The sequence below is a fragment of the Leuciscus leuciscus genome (assembly GCF_965113295.1).
Source record: "Leuciscus leuciscus genome assembly, chromosome: 25".
Lineage (NCBI taxonomy): Eukaryota > Metazoa > Chordata > Actinopteri > Cypriniformes > Leuciscidae > Leuciscus > Leuciscus leuciscus.
This window is the reverse complement of record NC_138724.1, coordinates 14,369,594-14,390,000: the sequence shown is the minus strand read 5'-3', so window position 1 is coordinate 14,390,000 and position 20,407 is coordinate 14,369,594. Positions and strand designations below refer to the sequence as shown.

At 39.3% G+C, this 20,407-nt stretch overlaps 1 protein-coding gene across 4 annotated transcripts in view; it reads right to left on the bottom strand.

The window, feature by feature from the left end:
• Positions 1-20,407, bottom strand: part of scaper (S-phase cyclin A-associated protein in the ER) — a 108,379-nt gene that overhangs the window by 6,575 nt on the left and 81,397 nt on the right. For all 4 annotated transcript variants that reach the window (XM_082159011.1, XM_082159009.1, XM_082159012.1 and 1 more), the window contains 3 exons: positions 18,606-18,761; positions 13,848-14,094; positions 10,193-10,342 (listed from right to left, as the gene is read on the bottom strand). In XM_082159011.1, coding sequence (XP_082015137.1) covers positions 10,193-10,342; positions 13,848-14,094; positions 18,606-18,761 — 553 coding nt within the window. The remainder of the gene's footprint in view (positions 1-10,192; positions 10,343-13,847; positions 14,095-18,605; positions 18,762-20,407) is intronic.

Below are 20,407 nucleotides of genomic sequence, written 5' to 3'. Positions count from 1 at the left end.
GAGTTGTAGAGATACTGCTGTATTCTAATCATTCAAGAGACTGGTCAAAATTACAATGCAGCAGACACATCGGGTACCCGTTTACCTCATGGACCCTTGGCACCTTCAATGGATATTCAGATCCTTGGACCAATTAGATTACTTGTCATTCAACAAGCTGATAACATGCAAGGTAAATGCAAATTAAAGTAAATAACTTCTCATAGGATGTTCTATCAGTGAAACGATTGGGGAGTTATTACACACATTGTCAATATGTTGATTTGCCGCCTTAAAATCAGTATTTATAAATTTCGACTGTTATCTGCGTTTTGTTGTACATGTAAACACACTCAATGGGCTTCATTCATAAAACAAGCAGAACAAATTTGTGTTTAAATCATTCTTTCCCAACGTGAGAGAGTACAAGTGTGTGTCCATCTGTGGGGGTGGTGGGTTTTGTGGACATTCCGCCCACAAATCACGCAGCCATCTCATAATCCGTCAGCATGCGGTGCTTCATCTTCACACAACTAAACAATGAGTCCCCCTCAAGTGTCCACTGAGGGGAGACGTACAGCACTGAGAGAGCAGAGGTTACCTACCGCCCCAACCCAGGCAAAGAACTCACCCGCCTCTCCCTGGCCGAGAGAAATGACCCTGCCCCTAACCGGCCCCAAACTTGGATTAAGACCTCGGCCAAGTCCTCCTGTACCATGTATCCATTCAGCAATTGACACCATAAAAGCAACGGCAGGCGTTTGAACTTGCGATTCCGGAGCGATCCCTCCCCCGCTTTAACACAGATGGCCATAAAGAAAGGAAGAGACAAGGCCTAGTGTCTAGTGTTGGTCTTAAGTAGAGAGCACTGGAGTTTTCATAAAGGGCCACGCTTTTACGGGCGGCCCATTACATAACTCCCGGCCTGTCAACTGAAAACAAAGGGAGCATAAAGTTAACGCAGTGAAACGCAAACATGCACACTACGAGTGGCTCAAGGTGAAGAGGAAGGAGACCTGTGGGCCAGGGGTTTGTTCTTTGATGAAGAGTTGATAAGACGGCGGAGGAGAGACGAATGCCGACAGTAAAATAGATGGCTGTTAGGTTGTGTGGAGCCATGCCGATAAAAAAAAAAATAGATGATAGAAATTGTGAAATGTATTGTGAAATGTGTTTTAAGACTATATCCAGGAAACAAAATGATTTCTGGGTTACTGTACTAAGTATTTCTTTTAATAAAAGAAATAAATTATGAATTTTGGAAGTTGGCCATTGAGAATTATTACAAACATGACCGTCATGAAATCTAATTTACATGAGGAGGGACGCCACATTTACATAAAAATAATGACTAAATCTATTCGGAACTGAAACCAAACTCCAAAGGGCAGAATATATTGATATATTGACAAATATGATGTCCCTTTTAAGGGACTCTATTGCAGCCATATATTTTCATGTATAAATACTGTGAAAATTTTAATTAAACGTGTAAAATAACTGGAAAATATTAACTTCCTATTAAGCTGACCCAAGAGAAACAAAACTATGCATAAATATAAAATAATAAAATAATTAGAATAAATTAGAATAAAACAAAGCAGACTGACAATGTCAAAGTATATTATTAATTAAAGAAATGTATTTTATGTATTATTATTATTTTTTTTAACTTATTTTAGGTTTTTAATACTTTTTTCAAACAATGGATGATGAGTTCGCTCTATTTTATGTTGTTTCATAATTGCCTATATTGCTAAATAGGTTTAAAGTGCATTTTATCCATAATTTCTGCAAAGTTCAACGTGTTAAGCAGGATAAAATAGGCGACATTGCACTTAGTTTATTATTTCAGATGCTTGTTTTAAAAACTACAATTGAAAAATGTATATATTATATATAAAATTTAACCCACCAAAGTGGCTAGTAGAAGTGACTGCGTTACACACCACTGCTGAAATCCACCCGCATTTGGAGGGTGTTAATATCAAGCCCTGCTGGTGCATGAGAAAGCTGTATGGACATTGAAATAAATCTGTGCTGCTTTCGTGTACAGCGTAAAACTGGCCTAAGTGTTGTTTTTCAATATAAATGGGAGGAGATGACGCAAGTGTCCCATGCTGCCAAGACACCTCAGCAATTTTTCGTTGGACCAGGGATGTCCGCTCTTTCAAAACTACAAATCTATGGCTCTGCCTTAAAGATGAACCAAACCGAGAGGATGAGAGAATGTTCACGCCACTGATAAGACAGGAGGTCTGCCTACATGCTAGGATGCAAAGAGAGCACTCAGAAGAGGAAGTTATGGCTGAAAGGCCTTATCTGAACAACGCCTACCGCCCCCTCTTAACCATCCATCCAGACAACCTGACGGCGACTGGTACACGGGCGTAAACATAAAATTAAAAGACAAAAAAAAAATATTCTGTTGGTTTTCATCTCTCAAAAGCAGAAAGAATGTTTCTTTGTCATGAAAACGTCTCCGCTCGCCAGTGTATTGGCAAAGGATCACTGACTCACTACTGTTTGCTTAATAAATCAAGTGTCATCTTCGATCCTGCGAAAGATAATCTTTTCTTCTCGAGAAGACATCCGGACCTGGATCATGCTCAAACACAGCATTAGATGCAAATGGAGCCCTAAACTCTGAAAGATTTATGGGCAAACAAACAAAATTAAACGGATGAAACCCGGAGAAAAACGACAAAAAGAATTAACAGTGTGTTCGCACCTGAATTCACCCTTTAGGTAGGTCATAAATATTCCTCACTGCCGTCAATCACATCTGTCCGCAAGATGTGTTTACAATCCCTGTTGCAAGGAAATCAAAGACGTTCGGTGATTTTCAATAACACTATCCCACGGTGGTCTGGTCATTTAATCAAAGAGTGTTGGGTTATCAACCGGGGTAATGGACTGTCGAAGGAGGCGCTTCAACATCAGTTAAACTAGGATTAGAAGCCCAGGAACAACACTAGGGTTTGAGGGCAAAGGAGATAGCCCCGCACTTGTTGGGAAGAATCAGACACGTGAAGGAGAGATAGGCGTAAAAGAAGGGAGTGAGAAGATAAGACAAGTGAGTGTGGTGGATTGGCTCAGTCTGGCACTTTTGGTGGTGTAGGGGCTACAAGCTAAAAGGGTTGTTAGCCTTCACCTCGCTATCGTCGCTAAAACACCAAGTGTATATAGATAATAACATTTTCGCCTGGAAGAACCTACAAGATAAAAGTGAGGAAGTTTGATGACTGTCAGGACAGGAGTCCAAACAGAAATGTGAATTATGGCCATTTTAACTTTTTTTTTTGCCTTGTTCAATTTACAATAACAAACAGAATCAACTAAATATGTGAGCTAGATTTACTAGCACTGAGTAATTGTTGGTCCACAGTTTGACCAACAAAACACAAAACAAATAAAGTACTCATCATGAAAATTCAAAATGATTTGCTATTCTTGTAACCTTTTATGATTTACACCTTAAAGCAATAAGTAATTGGTTGGCTATTGTAAAATATATATTTTTTATGTTTTAAGTGTCTTATGCTCACCAAGATTTTAGACAATTTAAAATAACGGTTTTCTATTTTTCAAATGTAATTTATTACTGTGATCAAAGCTGAATTTTCCGCATTACTCCAGTCTTCAGTGTCACATGATCCTTCAAAAAAAATCATTCTAATATGATGATTTACCTCAAGAAACATTTCCAATTTCTAATTATCAATTATTATTTTTTCAGGATTCTTTGAAAGAACAGAAAGTTCAAAAGAACAGCATTTATTTGCAATATAATTTTTTCTTTTCCATCACTTTTGATCAAATGAACGCATCCTTGCTGAAAAAAATGAATTAAAAAATCTTACCGACCCCAAATGTTTGAGCAGTGGTTTATTTGACATCAGCTAAACTACAAAGTCATTTATTTTCTGAAAGTTTAAGAAGACATTTTTTTTTATTTGTATTACCATTCTCCGAAGAATTGTTCACAATAAGACCAGGAATGTGTGTTAAAATAGTAAACAGGCTAAATTTTGATTTAATGTTGACTTTAAACATATTAAAAACGAATTTCTCTTTGCTGTTGGCCATCATTCAAAAGCCTTTATGCCCCCCTTGAGTACAAACAAACTTCCTATCAGCTATGACTGCATATCTCACACACTAAATGGCTCTGTGTGTGTGAGGGTCTGAATAATATCCATGTGGAAAGAACAAATGTCCCCCAGTAGTTTTTCCCTGCCTTTATGAGCTGCATTATTTCTCAGATGCACACATGTAAACACAGGCTGGCTGAATCACTGCGAGACAGAGCAGGGTCAGCGCCGTCTTTGTCTTCTGCCAGTGCTTACATTAGTCTGAAAAAGTCAAATATTCCCGCTCCAGTCTCCATTTATCCTGTACGAGGGCCGTGTGGATATATACCAGGGCCCCTGACACTGGCAAGTATCCGACTGGAGAGGGGCGGGGCCGCAGTGCCAAGTTCTACGCTGATGTTTATGTCATTTAATTCAGTCTAAATGTGTTGAAGTGCTTTTCGCGATTGGTTGGTGTTGCTGCAGGCATACTGTATATTTAGTTGATGGGAAAAATAACAAGGAAGAGAAAATTACTCAGTGTGGTTGATTTTGAAATTTAGCAGGCAACCATAGCAGTCATTTTTCTCTGCCTTGTCATTTTCTCCATCAATATAAAAACAATATGTTAAAGACTATACATAACATTTATATATAGTGTGTGTTTATATATATATATATATATATATATATATATATATAAATATATATATATATATATAAAAGTTCGAATATAATAAGTTCGAAAGTTTTGGGTAGTTTTTAATTTTTTATTTCTTTGAATGTTGAAAATTCTCTTATGCTCACCAAGGCTACATTTATTTGATCAACAATACAGTAAAAACAGTAATATTATGAAATATTACAGTTTAAAATAGTTTATATGTCTATATATATATATATTAAAATGTAATTTATTCCTGTGATCAAAGCTGAATTTTCAGCATCATTACTAAATCATTTCTAATATGATGATTTGATGCTCAAGAAAGAGTTATTTTTTATTATCAATGTTAAAAAACATTTGTGCTGCTTAATAATTTTGTGGAAATGCAACATTTTTCAGTATTCTTCAAAAGACAATGTGTAAGTCTTTACCGACACTTAATCAATTCAATGCGTTCTTGCTCAAAATAATTACACACACACACACACACACACACACACACACACACACACACACACACACACACACACACACACACACACACACACACACACACACAAAGAAAGAGATGGAAAAATTACAAAGGAATATCAAAAGTAAATAAAAATCAATAAATCAATACATTTTAAAAGTAAAAATCAATAAATAATAAAATAGTAATAATTTAAAGACAAGGAGAAGATAAATGCAGGAAAATCAACAGCCCATAATAATAGTGAAGGATACAAAGTGATCAAAAGTGTGTGTGTGTGTGTGTGTGTTAAAAACCCTATTACAATAATACCGAAGATACACAATTTACATACATTCGTAAAATGTTCAACGTTAGATTACCAAAATGCCACTATATTCCTCAACTAACAATGTAAAATGATGCCACGACATGTAGTAGGTGCATCCAACAAATTTTTTTATTTATATGACCTACCAGCAAGAATTTTGGCCAAAATGCATCTCAGCTGAATAGCTTCACAACATTCTTTCCACCTCTCTCCAGTGCACCTGCCAGTGTTGGTGCTGTTTTCAATAATAAACCCTGATGTGAGCCAAATGGCAGCATAAAACAGCAGCTTGTGTACTGGAGGGAAGTCACAAGTTTAAAGACCTTGCAGCCTGGCATTTTTCAAATTAGCAAAGTGGGCTGGGAAGATATGAATATTCACGAGGCGTTATTCCCAGCCCGCTCGTCGTTTAAGTTCCCCCATGCGAGCACAAAGCCCAATCATCTGTCACGCCCCCCCTTAATTCAATCATCAACCCTCATTCAATTATCCAATATAATATGCAAATCAACCCAACAATGGCCAACAAATGCTAATTACCTACATCAAAATAATTAAATTGGATGGCATCAGCACAGAAGGACTGAACGGCTATAAAAATGGAGGCAGTTTCTTTAATTAAGAGCAAAAATGTTTTAAATTAGAAGCACATAAATTGCGAGGACTCTGCCCCCTCCCTTCCCCATCCCCCGAGGGGACATTAAGACGTCACGGAGGAGGTTTCCACGTGATGCACGCATAACTAAAACCCGACCGAGTGTGGCGTAGTCACACCTGCCATGAAGTCGGCGGCTTCCAGGTAAACCAAGCGTGCAAACGATATCAGGGACTCCCACTTCTTCATGCCAGGCTGATCTGTGATCTGTACTGCCAGGTTAGATCAGCTCCCTTCCCCCCCCACCAGGACTGAACAAAGAACGGGCCAACTGCCAGGCGGAGGATAACAATGTCCGTTCCTACTACACAGTGCAGAGCCAACAGAGGTGGCAAAGTCACTGCATTATTCAACAGCCTCCTTTTGTTGCTATTGTGTTGGTTGTTTGTAAGGAGAAAAGTACACCTGCTCTTGATCTAATGATGACCAAACATTATACACACCTCAGTGACGGAGAGGAGAGGATCTTTTACGGTGCTAAAATAAGCTGTGTGAGACTACGTGAAGCACTACTTGCAAATTGCTGTTCATTTAGATAGATTTTGTGTTTTGGAAGGTTTGCCAATTCAGTTGTTGTGGTGTTGATTCACATCGTTTCTAGATTGTTGTGCAGAGTGATCAGATGCATATTTACGGTGGCTGAGAAAGCTCAACGCACTGCAACTGAAGACAACACATGTCCTGCAAATAATCACAATGCAACCAAATACAGAAACACACTGAAAATACTCACAACTCGCAAATTCAGAAACACACTGCAGATACTCACAATGCAACCAAATACAGAAACACACTGCAAATACTCACAACGCAACCAAATACAGAAACACACTGCAGATACTCACAACGCAACCAAATACAGAAACACACTGCAGATACTCACAACGCAACCAAATACAGAAACACACTGCAAATACTCACAACACAACCAAATACAGAAACACGCTTCAAATACTCACAACGCAACCAAATACAGAAACACGCTGCAAATACTCACAACGCAACCAAATACAGAAACACACTGCAGATACTCACAACGCAACCAAATACAGAAACACACTGCAGATACTCACAACGCAACCAAATACAGAAACACACTGCAAATACTCACAACACAACCAAATACAGAAACACGCTTCAAATACTCACAACGCAACCAAATACAGAAACACGCTGCAAATACTCACAACGCAACCAAATACAGAAACACACTGCAGATACTCACAACACAACCAAATACAGAAACACACTGCAAATACTCACAACGCAAATACAGAAACACACTGCAAATACTCACAACGCAACCAAATACAGAAACACGCTTCAAATACTCACAATACAACCAAATACAGAAACACACTGCAAATACTCACAACGCAACCAAATACAGAAACACACTGCAGATACTCACAACGCAACCAAATACAGAAACACACTGCAAATACTCACAACGCAACCAAATACAGAAACATGCTTCAAATACTCACAATACAACCAAATACAGAAATGCGCTGGAAATAGCACCGACCACAACAGAAATGTTTCAAGGGGACCCAAACAAGTGACGAACCTGTCTGGGACATACTTATTATTTAATGTCTACTCGTCAATGGTGTTGTCGATGACCTGGAAGGTGAGTTTTTTGTTTATTTAACATCCTGATTGTATGTGAGTATGGGGGGGGGGGGCAGCTAACCAGCTAACATTACTTTACTAATCATATTATCAGCGCATAGGAAAGTGTGACCAAGTACTAGTCAGGTAAAATCACAGTCATTCCGATTGGATATGAGCAGACTGATATAATGCAGACTAATATAATCGGAGGGAAAATCTGTTTCCAATCATTGTGTTCCTGTGTTAGCAATGGTTACATCCAAAGAAAGACATAAAAAGAATGTCTTGCTCCCGAAAGAACCATTTACTGGATCATCAAGAACTTCAAGGAGAGAAGTTCAACTGCACTGCGCCTGGACCGTCTCATCCTGAGGAGTTGGCTACAGAATCGTATCACCACTAGTGCAGAGTTTGCTCAATATTTGAAGCGTTGGTGTGAGCGCATCTGCACACACAGTGAGGCCAAGACTTTTGGACAATGGCCTGGTGTCAAGAAGGGCAGCAAATAAGCCACTTCTCTCCAAGAAAAAAAAAAGAAGGACAGACTGACATTCTGCAGGAAGTACAAGGATTCACTTAAAACCATCCATTCACCATATTCCTAGTTTTAGAAATCATTAAATAGCTACAGTATGTGTGATAAACAGACAAAAATCTCTGAAAATCTTTCCCCATGCTCTCAAATCTCATTCACGAAGGTCAGATAAATCATATGACAGGTTTGGCATCAATGATGCTCGATTTCTTTTTTCTTATGCTTTAATCATTTGCATTGTGACTAATTTATATATAGGGCTCTCTATCTCTATCAGAGGGTACGTTTATTAATGACTTGTGACTTAAATTTGAGTCTTTTTTCATTACAAAAAGCTATTATAAGGCTTGAAAAGAATTATAACACAACTTATTACAAATAAATTGTGGACTCATGATACTTTTTTTTCTTTTCTTTGACATTTTTGGAGCTCAACAGAATACTTATCCATTTTTACATAAATTGCTGCATTGAATTGGATGAGACAAGTTTACGTAAGAATGGATTCATGAATGATTTACACATTTTGAAATTGAAAGTGAACAGTGACTGGGGTTGCATTAAGCCTTAGATCTGCTTTTGGGTTCTACAGACAGAAAGTCAAACAATATGAGAAAATGAATTAGATTTTTTTACAACTAATCACGTTAATAACATCACTAACAATACATTTTGTACTTTGCAAGGATCTTGGCATAGTATGCTGAAATACAAGTTTGAACGGAATGAAAACCTCTCGTAGACCTAACAAAATCAAGTGCAAGGACCATCTATTGGAAAAGAGGAAAAAAGAAGCCTGGAAGAAAACGAAGCTGCTGCAACTTTTCACTTATCACATTAATTACCAAATTACAAAATGTCCCTTCTGAATATTTTATTTATATTTATTGCATTTTATGTTGCAACGAAGTAAAGGTGTGGTTACATTTCAGAAATGTCAGTATAATTGTACAATATCAAACTGTGTAGCCACGTAATAAATGACACACAGCTCACACAGAAGTCATTTTCAAGAAGCTTTCTGTTGGTCATTGTGGTGAATTCGAGTGGAATTCCTGATTGTGTGGATTCCTATTGAAATGACTGGAATTCCCCTGTGGAAATTCACTAAACAACAGTAAATGTGACTGCACCTTAAAGGGATAGTTCATCCAAAAATGAAAATTTCATTTACTCACCCTCATCGTTCCAAGTGGACGACACTAAATACAGGTGTAAACGGGGTCTAAAACGTTTTGAGCTTGTCCACTTTTTCAACCACTTCCAGAGGTATCGACCGGATTGCTTTCGTAGTGTAAACGCTCATGTGGTCGAATGTGTTCGAACATTTACAAAAGACCGTCTACTCTCGACCTACTGACCCAATGCGTAAACATTATGGGAATTAGCCAGACGGGATTTAAACTTTGTCGGCTGAGGACCCTAATTTGGTTTGAAGATGAAAAACGTACCAAGCACAAATTATGTTCTCTCACCATTCCTGATTTCTAACGCACACTCACAGCGTTCTGCGTGAAACGAAAGCTGCTGCTCTCCATATGTTTTTCCGTCATTTTCGGGCACGTTCATATGGAAATTACACAAGCTTATTTTGTCCATTAGATCGAAAGATCTGAAAAAGCCCACACATTTACCCTCCCATAGACCTTACCTTCGAAGAAATCAGGACAGAAGTGGTTAAAAGTGGACAAAAGAGACGCATTAAAACACCAGGTGTAAACGGGAATGTGTCTCTCTCGTCTACTTGTGATCCGATCTTAATACCAGGTGTAAACAAGGCCAAACATGCATCAGTATATAATCATAAAACCTTATGGATTCATAAAACAAACCAGCTAGCATGCAAATTTTTTTATGTAACACTAATGATGAAGGTAATCTCACCTGGTTGTCTGGGTGGTTGACAGTGAAGTAGCCGACGCAGATGATGAGCTCATGAAGCAGTTCTTCAGAGCTCTGTTGAGAACAGTACCACAGCAGAGAACTCACAATGTGTCTGAAGGCCAGAGAGAGACCCTCCGCTCCTAAAACACACTGGAAACAACAGACACGGGTCAGCAACGGGATCACATCAGGGAATAGCTATTAGAAAAGAGCATGCACACAAGTCTTTCTGCACATTAGAAACGGGAGACATTTAAAATGTCAAATTTTGACATTGTAAATGGAATAGATCACACAAAAATTACTGATTTTAACTGATTTTTCATTTACACACCGTCATGTCATTCCAGAACTGTATGACTTCTGTGGAACATAAAAGAAGATATTTTGGAGAACCATTTTTGTCTGCTATGAAAGTCAATGGGGTCCAAAACAACATTGGACACTGTTGACTGTGTTCTGCATAAGAAAGAAAGTCATTCAGGTTTGGAATCGAAATGAGGGTGCTCACAACACACTCTTTTTGGTTGAACTGGTTCTGGAATCAGTAGTCCCACCTCAAGACCCCCCAATTCCCTCAACTAAAGAGATGCTATCTGCCGGTCTAGAGACAGTATTTATTAAACATGTCAACATGACTGAGCGCCTCAGGGTCAGCACTAAAACTACTGACAGTTTCTGCTGGGTAGGGGAGTGTTATGGGATGGAGAGTCTAAACAACCACAAACAACAATACCTGAAAATCCCAGCATAAGCAATGGGAGTAAGACGCTGGGTTTGCATCACCACAGACAGTCTGTTTGATTTGCCAGTGTAGCATTCAACCAACTCCGAGAACCGCTGTTGTTAGGATGTAGAACCAAGAATCATTTATGTTTGAAGGCGAAGGTGATTGAAGCATTAGCTACTATTTTTTATTAAAATAATTAGATGAGGTACAGGGTTATTGTCAACTAAAACTATTAAAACATTTCGGTTAAATGAAATAAAGCCGAAATAAATATAAATATAAATATTAGATGAAAAACTTAAACTGAGTCGCCTTGGCAATTTAACTGAAATAAGTTGAAGTTGAAGCACTAGTATTATTAAATCAAAATAAATTAGACCAAAAACTAACTAAAATTGAAATAAAACTAAAAACTTAAATAGCAATATAAAAATAAAAGAAACTCAACTAATAAAATGACAAAAGCACAAAGAAATGACAACAAATTAAACTAAAATTAACACGAAAAATAAAAAAATAAAATAAAAATTAATTCAAAATATAAAAAAAACTATAATAACACTAAACTAACACTGAGTTACTGATCAACATTTAGATTTTTTAATTTTCTACAATTTTAAAGATTTTTAATACCACTATTGAATATTTTAATAACACTACTGAAACGCCATCAATTGATTTAAATATAAAATTGTGATTATATGAGTTTTTGTAGTTAACGCATTTAGTTAATTCTAATTACTGTGTAATTACAAGGTTAATTTGTGAGGATGACAATCATATAATGATGCTGACAGAAGTAGAGTTATTTGTCTCAAACAACACAAATATACTCCATATTTCTCAAACAGAAATAAAAAGGTAACCGTGTTAAACAATTAATCATATGCATTAACAATCTAACATTAACTTTTCCCTCAAGGAATAAAGCAATATTTTTGTATTCTGAATTTACAACCCAAAGCCAAAACAAGCAGCACCAGTGAGCCACAGGATGACCTATTTAATAAGAAAAGACTGGATTACACATGATTATCTAAAGAGCAGAAAAAAATACACAATTAAAACCTTAGGCTGAGTTTTATCTAGCAGCTCTACTACTTAGGAACCAGATCTGTTATGTAACAGCTAAACTGGCATGCCAGAAAACACCTCCATGAGTCTTTAGCTCAGGTTGGACTCTCATCCACATCATCTCATGAAATAATGTTAATACATTGTCCAGAAGTGCTTCTGCTACCTCCTATCTGGTGTTTAACTCATTTGTTTTCTTCTTCTGTGTGGATATTTCCAAGATAATTGCAAAGTTAAAATTGTAACCTAAGTAAAGAGAGAATGATAACAGGGTCACCTGTATATTGAACACACCCATTGACCAATGGATCATGATTTCATGATATTTCCAGGTGCTCATTATTATTATTGTTTTTTTAAATAGAGATTAGACTCATAAACAGCAGTTTCTCGTGGATTAACTACTATAGAGCCAAACACAACTAGAAATTTTAGATTTTCCATTATTTTTGTCCAGTCCTGGAAATCAAATTGTTCAAACTCCCTGATATTTCCCCATTTTCCATGATTGGATTGAACGGCATTAAACTTGAAAAGGTACATTTACATTAAATTCAAACTAAACAAACCAACACACTAATTTATACAATAAAAATAGTGTCAAACAGTAGAATTTAATTAAATATGTCACATACATTGAGTGTATATTACATTATATTAGTCCCCACAGGGACTAATGTGCAGAGACTCAAATATTACTGAATCATTTTAATGATCATTATATTTTTGTGAAATATCCAAATTAACCAATTTACTAAAATGAATCCAATTTCTCAGCACTACATATGAATCAATGAACTGTTTCTTGAACCAAACAAACTGATTCATAGAGTTTGAATCACTCTACTGCTGTCACCCAACTGAAAAATTAAGTTAGTAGCATAACTACTTAGTTACTCTCTAATACTTGTTTCAATTACAAAGAACTAACTGTTATGAATAGTTGGTGCGGTTGTTTCTACAACAACACATTGAAGTAATTCATAGGGTTCTGACCCTCCTCGTTCACGCCTAGGTGTTTACATGATGATTTAGCCTAGCGATACCGTTCTTGTCTCTTTATCATGCCGGCTGAAGTACGACCGGAGCCTGTGCATGTTATGCCACTCACTGTCCGCATTACTCACCCAGAGCTTTCAACATGGCTGGCCCGGGGTCAGAGGTCAGGTGTGTTTACATCCACTGGGTTAACTTTGTTCTGTGAAGAAACACTGATATCCTACCAGTGGCTCTGAGGGGATTGGACCATTAGCTTTGAGGGTTATGTCTTTACGGCCCACATTTGTGTGCGCAGACGTACCAACGCAACCATTAATGAAAGCCCAAGAACTTTTTATTGCTTTACTTTTCAGAACGTCTGTCTGTAGGATGAGGCCACATATCTGCCACTAGCTGAAGGCCGAACTGCTGCATTTACCTCTCTGAAGAAAAAAAAAACAAGCTGTGCAGCATTACTTTAAGCAGACAGGGTGGCTTGAACTACCAGCAGGATGGACAGACACCACAAAAAAGATATTCGCATCCTTCCGCAGAGCTTTGAATCAAAGAGGCAGGATATCACAGATTGTAAACAGGACCAGAGCAATAAGGTTATCCATCACGAGATGCGTAGCTACCCAGACGGCTGCAGTACTTTTCAGAAGGTAAACACGGTCTTCTGGACTCTATAAAACACTTAAGCCAGATTCTTTTTTCTAAGTGTACTCAGTCGGGCCCTAAAAACCTGGAAATTCGGTGCGCTAACTAATTAAAAGAATATCTAACCTAAAATCGTCACTGACACTTTCATTTTTCAACCATATACCATTTGATACATCTATTACATACAAGCGTCACATCGGAAATTAATACCTGGAAGGCTGAGAGGTCCAGCAGCGCGAAGGTGTTGAGGAAGCGCAACCCCTGGAGGGCCACCTGGATGACGACGGAGCTGTAAGGCCCCTGGGGGCCCGTGGGGCCGACCGAGAGAGGCTCAGGGGGAGCAGTGTGGAGCAGTATGCAGTACAGCATGTGAAGGACGCCCACCAGATCAGTGCTCTGCAGGAGGGCTGTCAAACCGGTAGGGTCCTGACGTTTGTTGTCAAAGATACTCAGAGAACTGAAAACGACAATTAAAGGGGAAAGAATCACATTGATTGGTAGTGTACCAATCTGAAAATAACCTAAATGAAGGCACACATGAAGACACAGAATAGCAACAGACATTCAGAAAATTGTGTAGAAATGTGCTCTTACTCAAATATAAACAAACAAGATCAATCACACATGATGTGGGACAAAAGACCACTTTGTTCAACAGGTAATACCCGTTAACCAGTGACTGACACTCCAGGAATGAAAAACAAATCACGGTCAGAAATACTGTTCTATATACTAATTCTATTAGCAAGGCCAAAGGTGTTCCTCATTGTATCCAATGTATCAGGCCAGTGAAAGAAGGCTCCTCATGTTTATGCACCTTTCAATCTGAATCACTGACCTTTCAAACAAAGTCAGCAGAGCACAGGGCTGTTCTAGTGCAGAGGGGAAGTGTGGCAAAAGGTGGCCAAAGGTGTGGTCTGAATGTAACAGAACCTGATGTGGTGCTGGTTACTTGCATAAGCCACAAAAGCCGAAGACCCAGGATGTAGGAAGTGTGAGATGTCTGGTCCCTGCGGCTTCTAGATTTACTCGCCAGACCAGAGCCTGTCCGTTCTGATATAAATAACGAAGGCAAGCCCCATCTGTGAAGCATGCCTATGGGGCAAATAGGACTAACTGGTAACATTTGGCCCTGCCCGAGTCAGGAATGAACACTAAGACACAGTGAGGGTGGCTGCGGCCAAATATATGAGGAGAGATAAGAAATACTTTACACTTCTGAGCCTGGGATCAGGGACTGGAGATCAGAGAGAAAGAAACAAAGTGTGAGGTGAAGTAAAATAGAGATACAGGAGAAGGAAAAAAGGATAAAAAAGATGAAGAAAAAAATCTATAATTAATGTGTAGAGTGGTGGATATAATGTGATGGACAGAACAAATGTATACAATGTACAGAGAGACTGCTATAATGTGGTGGACAGATTCATAAAAATCAATGAATAGAATGTATTAGAGAGTTGAAAAGATGTATACAATGAATGTATAGAATGTCAAGAGAGGCTGATCGAATTTTATGTAAAGATTCATAGAATGAATGTGAAGAGCATTGAAGAAATATTAAAACATGAATACATAGAACACATAAATATGAAAGAATGTAGTGGAGAAATATAGAATAAATGTGTAGAATACACTGACAGATGGACAGAATGTGTTAGACAAATATATAGAATCAATGTGCAGAATGTACAGAGAAAGAGAAAATATGGCGGGGGCAGATGTTTACAATTAACATGTAGAATGTGTAGACAATGACAGAATGTGGTGGACAGATGTATAGAGTTAATGTAGAGAATGAATAGAGATGTATTGGACAGATGTAAAAAAAAAAAAAAAATGTAAAAAATTTATGTGTTAGAAAGAATGAATATATAGAATGTATAGAGATGGATAGAATGTGGTGAACAGATGTATAGAATGTATATAGAATGTATAGAGAGATAGACTGGAAGTGAAGTGTACAGAAATGAAAAGAATGTGCCCAAAATGGAATGAATGCAAAGAATGAAGGTGTTGATGGAATGTAATTGACAGATAAACAGAATGAATATCTTGAATGTAGGGAGAGATAGATGTAGAGGCAAGGTAAGGACAAAATCTATAAATGTGACAAACCACAGACTGATCAAGTGGATCTTAGGGAAGTTTAGCCTCTAAGCAATGAAGCTGACCGTCCAAACATCTCATACACCAATGAACATACTAGAGCGCTCCACATAGCAACAGTAGAGCCAAAGTAGAGGGAAGTCTTGGAACTTGGACAACCAGCTGTCAGCCAAAAGCACTGGCTCCACAACTATGCAAACTCACCTTACTCTCTGGCTATCTTGTGTTGCAGGACATTTAATTAAGACCCATCTTACCAGATTTACAGCAGCATGTTTGTGTGTCTTAGTCAGGACAACACCCTGCAGATTAGCAGGATTGGTAACTTCATACCCCTGAGGGTATGAGCAGAAGCGGTCCTTAAGCTGATCTGAGACGAGATCTTCTGTTACTGCGCAACGGCAAGAGTCTGGCTATTGGTATCAAGGGCTGATCCCTAAACAGCACAGAAGGGGCAAGTTCTACAAGGTGTCACATTGCAGTTGAGGATACATCGGTGAACACTACACTAAGTGCACTGGAGGGGAAACAGACCTTTTGGTAAGTCAAAGGGGGAAAGGAGTGTCAAGCTTGGTGAGGGGGAAACCTCACTCTCGACAATGAGATCACAGCAAGTGCAAGAGATCGGCTACTCAGAATTAGCTTCCGGGTGGAAGCCACCTTGTTCGACTGATCTCAGCTCTGCGCTCCTCACCCACGTTTAACCTTACCCGGTGTAAGAAAATCCCCAGAGCTGGTCTCAGGTCAGATGATAAGGGCAGCATCCACAGACAGTCACGATCAGTGTCTACATGAGGGAACAAAGACTTGGTTCTCATAGAGTGACTGTGCATGACGTACTTCACATCTCCTGACCCTGAAACAGGAGACAGCAGTGTGGGATGAAAGTGAAAGGCCTGACAGAGGCAATTTGAGTCTACCTACTGACCCCAAATCAGCATCGTCTGATTAATCCACGCTTACAGCTAAACCTGTGGTAATGCTGTTAGTGTCTACTCGATTTAGAAAGGACGAGACAAAATACATCTGGAACTTTGATTTGCCATGAAACAATTTCCTTGAGGAAAAAGGGTAATTTAAAGACTCGAGAAAAAATAGGTTTCTAAATTAGTCAAGGTCCCTAAAACCCTGCTGGAGCCATGACACTCTGGTTAGTGCATAGAGTTAGGGTGCTCAGAGGGAATGTGGTCAGCATCCAAAAATGTCCTGTGCCATTTCCTAATCCTCTTCATGGTCTCTCTCCATTAAACTTCCTATCACTCTACACCAAGAGTGCCCCGTCTAGCTTCTGCTGATCAACGTTCCTGCAGAATTTGGATCCAACCCTCAAACATGGGGTTCTTTAAAAGACTGCAGACAGGTGTATTAAAGCAGCATTGGAATAAACTTTGCTCTATAACAGAGTGGTACATTCAGATACACCACCATTTCAATCCATTTTGATTGCACCACAGGCCACAATTCATATGTTAACACGTCATCATTAGCTTAGCACAAGCACTCCTTGACTTTTATTGGCCGTTGATGACTATCAATATTTAATCCCAACAAATACACTGGTAGCCGGTGACAGAAATACAAAGCACTCGCTGTAAGAACAAATCCCAGGGTCTGGCAACTGCAAGAGAGTAGAGCAACTCGGAAATGTCTAACACGAACCACAAAGGGACAACTTCCTGGCCTTCAGCATGGTGAAGAATGACGGAATGGAACGCTGACTCGATTATTAAAGATGTTGATTTTGTCGCTGAGCAGGACTATTAAAGAGAAGAATTGGCAATAGAGTTTCTCACAGATATTCAGTGTCAAAAGCCAAGGGATGTTGGGAGAGACACTGGAGTTGTCATAACCAGCTGGATGTCGTCATAGCATGCAACAGCTGGAATAGAACATAGCTGGCTAACTGAGGTGGAGCTAGGACCTTTGAAGAAACTCCAAAATCCAAGTGGACTGGAATGGACTTGCATGTAAAATTTGAATTGGTGCAAATGCAAAGACTCATTCAGAAAATCAGTAGAGATCAAGAGAATTTAATTCAAATTGTTCTGAAACACATCAGTAGCACTTTCTTTTCTACCTTTTAATACACCTTATCAGGCCCAGACAAAATCTGCAGACTTTTTTCTATTTCAACATCACAATGTACAGAAAAAACAACCACTCCTAAAATGTTTACAGTGCAATTTAAAGTATGTAGAAAGCAACAGTGCAGCATCACAGCGATCTGTCTTTTCTGCAAGTCGGGGTCAGAGGTCAAAGTCGGGATATCACAAGCTTTGACTGCGTGGTTAGCCTCTGTCAGCAGCTGTGCATGCACAAAATGCACTCCGACACACACGTGGGTGGGCTGCAGGCAGGAGTTTACAGTGTAAGGAGACAGAGCTGCAGGGTCGCTAGATGACTATCAGCACAGGCTCTGCAGGGCTAACGTCAGACACTGGGAAATGAGCTGCTGATTGATGGGGCTGCTGTCTCTGGTCTGCACCTCCTCAGACATCAGAACAACAAAACTACAGTGGACTTCACCTATTAATTTAGATAGGAATGAGGTTATCTGCTTGTCTGGGGATGTTTGGGAAGGGTGCGACCACTAAAAATAGATACTGTGGAGGTATCATGGTATAGTGATGGCATCATATGGTGGTATGATTGAACTTTCCCTTTAGTACTGAATAATTATCATACCCAAATAACATCATAAGTATATATTGTATTGTCAAGGTAATTCAAAGAATACCACTATAATGATAAGAGACCCAGTGTATACCATGTTTTTTTTGTAAGTGGACTGGATGGTCATGTCAAATAAGGGAAGAAGATATTGGAGACAAATTAAGTAAAGTAACATTAGAAACCACTCACCGCCCAGTCATGCCAAAACTCAACTTGCACATCCCATGGAGGAAAGCAGTGGCTTGCTCCAGAAAGGCAGCCATTTTGGGACTCTCATCGATCGGCCCTTGTATGGACAGGAAACAGCCGTACAGCTTGTCGATCAAACCCATGTTCACCACATAGCTGAGGGAAACAAGCCGAAACGCGTCAGACTTAAAAACAGATGAAAACATTTGAATGACAATCACATTAATCATGCTCATTTTCTTGAAAGGAACATCAATTTGATTTAGACTACATTCATAGTCAACATTTATTTTCCCTTATCCACCATTTTGTATACATTTGGATATGTTTTCCAATACACTGAATTGCCTTCTCTGGGATATATGCAAAGGTGGCAAAAAATTGGGCCAAAATTACACATTTCAAAAGCAGCATATAGGTTAGGACATTCTGTAACAGACTTCACACTTGGAGCACACCTGTGATGCCTTAAAATGCTGTCTAGCAGGCAGCTCACGGCCATGAAGGCCACTGCAAACCAGAATGCTCTCGGTCTGAAATCTGAGCCCTCATCTGAGCCCACAACTCCTGCCTATTATGTCTATATCTCTAATTTGTCTGGTCAAATGAAAGGTCTCATGATGGTGTTGGTCCGCACCCTCCTGGCTACAAATCAGGCCTAATTACAGTATTAGTGGATGACTGTGTCTCCGTGTGCCAGCTCAGATCTAGAAAAGGAGAAAAGCCCCCCTTCTTCCCTCATGCCTCAGGTATTCCGTCCCTCCACCCTCTCCCACCTCCAGCACTGTCTAAAGTCTCCTGGCAGTCAATCACTGGACCTCCCAGTGAAGTCTGGGCCAGCATTTTGTGGCTCCAGTGCAGCAACGAGCTGACTCAGTTGCAGATCCGCATTTCACACCCTCCACTTTTGCCTCTGTTTCCCAGTCTCCCCAAATCTGTATATTTTTCGCCTCACTCTCTTTTCCTATTTCCCTCATACCTCCCTTTGTTACGGCTGTCAGTCAAAAGTGTGTGCACTCAGTAAAGGTAATTACAATTCTCCCCTCGCCCTTCTTCTCAATAGGTTGGCCATCACCTGAACTAAAGCCCCTTGTTATGGCTTTTTTTCCTCTTGGGTTTGGCTCAAGCAGAAAGCGGTTTTCCACACACCATTGTGCAGCCTCTCAGATGCTTCATCCGGGCAACAAGAGCCAAAGTGATCAGTCATGATCAGATGTTCCAGCCAAAGGTCTAGCGGATCTCTATGCGACTCATTCGGGGAGTTTAATCTTTTTAAAGTGAAGTGAAAGTGACATGTGAAGGCCAAGTATGGTAACCCATTCTCAGAATTTGTCCTTTAACCCATCCAAGTCAGTGCACACACATTAGGAGTAGTGAGTAATGAACACACAGACACTGCAAACCATGATACACACACCCGGAGCAGTGGGCAGCCATTATGCTGGGTGCCCAGGGAGCGATTAGGGGTTAGGGCACTTCAGTCATTTCATGTTGGTACTGGAATCAAACAATCTTTGGGTTACCAGTCGGACTCGCTAACTATTAGCCCACGACTGCCATTAGCCCACAATTTGATATTTGATTAATTTTTATGCATTATTCTTTTTATAGTCCTCTTTTCTGTTTCAAAACCAAAGAGGTAAAAAAAAAAAAAAGGTTCTATTTTATTCTTCCCTGCGGATTTATTTTTGGTAATCCAGCCACTATTTGGCCTGTTCCAGCCATGTCTGCAAGGTCACTCCACGGTCACTGCACTGGGCTTGAGACTGCTCGTGTCAAACAAATCATGGGAGGGAACACTG